The sequence below is a fragment of the Miscanthus floridulus genome, chromosome 3, assembly GCF_019320115.1.
Source record: "Miscanthus floridulus cultivar M001 chromosome 3, ASM1932011v1, whole genome shotgun sequence".
Classification (NCBI taxonomy): domain Eukaryota; kingdom Viridiplantae; phylum Streptophyta; class Magnoliopsida; order Poales; family Poaceae; genus Miscanthus; species Miscanthus floridulus.
The window spans coordinates 148420266-148423144 of NC_089582.1; the positions used below are offsets into that span (position 1 = coordinate 148420266).

The 2879-nt window shown below is 60.1% G+C and overlaps 1 protein-coding gene across 1 annotated transcript; it reads left to right on the top strand.

The window, feature by feature from the left end:
• Nucleotides 1–1837, top strand: LOC136547480 (CBL-interacting protein kinase 29-like). Its single transcript, XM_066539421.1, has one exon. It carries the CDS (start codon nt 140–142, stop codon nt 1478–1480), a length of 1341 nt encoding a protein of 446 aa, XP_066395518.1. The 5' UTR covers nt 1–139; the 3' UTR covers nt 1481–1837.
• Nucleotides 1838–2879: the final 1042 nt, after the last annotated feature.

Consider the following 2879-nt stretch of genomic DNA (forward strand, 5'->3'; position numbering starts at 1 on the left):
ACTGCTCCAGCCAGCCGCAGCAAGAAGCCACCCAGCACGACCGCGATCACCGGCCAGTGAGACGGTACGGTACAGGAAAAATTCCCCCGTAACGCCCGGCCATTACGACGGCGCCGGCCGAGCAGACGCCGCCGCCACGATGCCGCCCGCCACCGGCGCCGTCGCATCCGCGGCCGCTGACTCTCCCCACGCCGCCGGGACCGTGCTCCTCGGAAGGTACGAGCTCGGCGGCCTCCTGGGTCGCGGCGCGTCCGCCAAGGTGTACCTGGCGCGGGACTTGCTCACGGGCCGGTCTGTGGCCATCAAGTCGTTCCCCAACCCGCGCGCCGCCGCCAGCGCCACCGGTGACCGGCCCGTGGCCATCGAGCGGGAGGCAGGCATCCTCCGTCTCCTGCGGCACCGCCACGTGGTGCGGCTCCACGAGATCCTGGCGACGCGCAAGAAGGTTCACTTCGTGCTGGACCTCGCCGGCGGCGGCGAGCTGTTCTCGCTCGTGGACGCGTCGGGCCGCATGACGGAGGACCTGGCGCGGCACTACTTCCGGCAGCTGGTGTCCGCCGTGCGGTACTGCCACGCGCGCGGCGTGTACCACCGCGACATCAAGCCCGAGAACCTCCTGCTCGACGAGGCCGGCGCGCTGATGGTGGCCGACTTCGGGCTCGGCGCTGTGGCCACCGCCACCGACGGCGCCGCCGCCGACGGTAGTCTCCTCCGGCACACGATGTGCGGCACCCCGGCGTACGTGGCCCCCGAGATCCTGTCGCGGAAAGGGTACGAGCCGGCGAAGGTGGACATCTGGTCCTGCGGCGTGGTGCTGTTCGTGCTGGCGGCGGGTTACCTCCCCTTCAACGACGCGAGCCTGGTGAACATGTACCGCAAGATCTACGCGGGCAGGTTCCGGTGCCCCGCGTGGTTCTCGCCGGCGCTGCGCGACCTGCTGCGGCGCGTGCTGGACCCGGACCCGTCGGCGCGCATCGACGCGGACGGCATCGTGGCGCACCCGTGGTTCCGCCACGGCGCCAGCGACGAGGAGCTGGGCCGCCTGATGCACGGCGGTGGTGAGCAGGAGGAGGCATGGTTTGGGCCGGCGGAGTTCAAGGCGGACGAGGAGGACAGGGAGCCGACCGCGTTCGACATCCTCAGCTTCTCCCCGGGCTCCGACCTGTCGGCGCTGTTCGTGGGCGGCGGCAAGGAGCGGGTGTTCGTGGCCGAGCCTGCCGCGGCGGTGCTGGCCCGCGTGGAGGCGGCCGGGCGGAAGGGCGGGTACCGCGTGCGAAAGGACGGGAAGAGGGCCGGCGGTGGACCCGTGTACGTGGAGGACGAGGAGGGCGGCGGCGGCGTCGTGGTGGCCAAAGTGAGCGTGTTTAGGCTCGCGGACGCCGTGTCCGTGGTTGAGGTGGTGAAGGGCGACGGCGCCGACGCCGCGCTGTTCTGGACCGAGCTGCTGGAGCCGGCCGTGAAGCCCCCGGCGGTGAGCTGAGCTGTGAGTGAAGCCGTGCGTTCCCGCCGCCGCGTTCTGCGATGTGATTCTTTTGTTTGTTCTTTTGATGCGTTTGTTTGGTGCCTGCTGTGGCACTCTGCTCCGCGCCTCCGCCTCGGCGAAATCATCACCTGTAAAATACGACTCCATGCTAGTATGCATCAAAGCAAGGAAGAAGAAGATTCCTTGCGATGTTGGCAACACAAGTCTGGACGACTGCTGTGTGCTAACTCCGTAGACGGGAAATCGTGAAGATTGACCTCCATCTCATCTCCTCCATGGTGCCAGAGTCAGCGGGCAGATACGCAAGAGCTCTGCGTTTATCATTGTAATTAAGAGGAATGAGTTTACGTTACATGTGAAACGAAACTAACTTACTAGTAGTAGAATTGAAAAAGCACAAGTTGCAAGGGAGTAACAAGAAGAAACAGAGCAGCAGCAGCTACTCGTCCGTGGGTCAGTTGGAAAGCACATGGCTCCGGCACCGGATAAGAAAGGTTGCTGGGAGTGAAGACAGCGGACAACCGCGGATGGAACGAAACGAACGCCCGCAGCCAGCCTACCATCTGCAGGGCTGGTGTGTTTGTGCCGTTGGATCACTAGGATTATAGATTAGGGTGATTCTTTATGGGATAAAGAACGCAGTTCATTCTAATACATGTATAATAAGAGAGATAGAAAAGGAATAAAGAAGGTGTTGATCCTGATACTGCAGAGGGGGTGGGTTCAGTGGACGCCATCATGTTCGTTGATGTAGTCTGCGCACGGGCAGCGACGGTCGGTGAAGAGGGCGATGAAGACGTCGATGGAGCGGGCGGTGCGGCTGGTGGCTTTCCGTCACTGGTTGTGCCCTCTCTGGTCGGATTATGGTTTTGGTGTCGGTGGGGAGCTCGGCTTAGGTCAACCTCGTGATTAGAGTCGTCGGCCCCCACCTTTTTTTATAGCGCAGTGTGACAGGAGCCCTCCAGCCATGGTAGGCTGGACGCCCCCGATCAGGGCGCGAATCAAAGGCCCAACTGGACCGTTGGGTCCAGTTAGGATTAGAGATCAATCTAACAATTTCTCCCTTATCTCTTTCCATCTTTTACTTTCATATCATTTACTTTTGTTCATTCCATTAAAGATTAACGCATAGAGCATGTCTCATCGTCACGGTTCATTGTCGATAGATTTAACAGCTACAACACACCACTCTGTTCTAAAATAGATACTTATTTTTGGGCCTTCTTTTATCCAGAAATTATAGGCTTTTCCTTAAACCCATACCGGCTACATATTCTCTGAACACGTTGGGTGGTAAGCCTTTTGTAAGCGGATCCACGAGTATCTTTTCGGTACTTATATACTCAAGACTTATGACTTGATCCTGGACTTTATCTTTCACAACATAATACTTTAT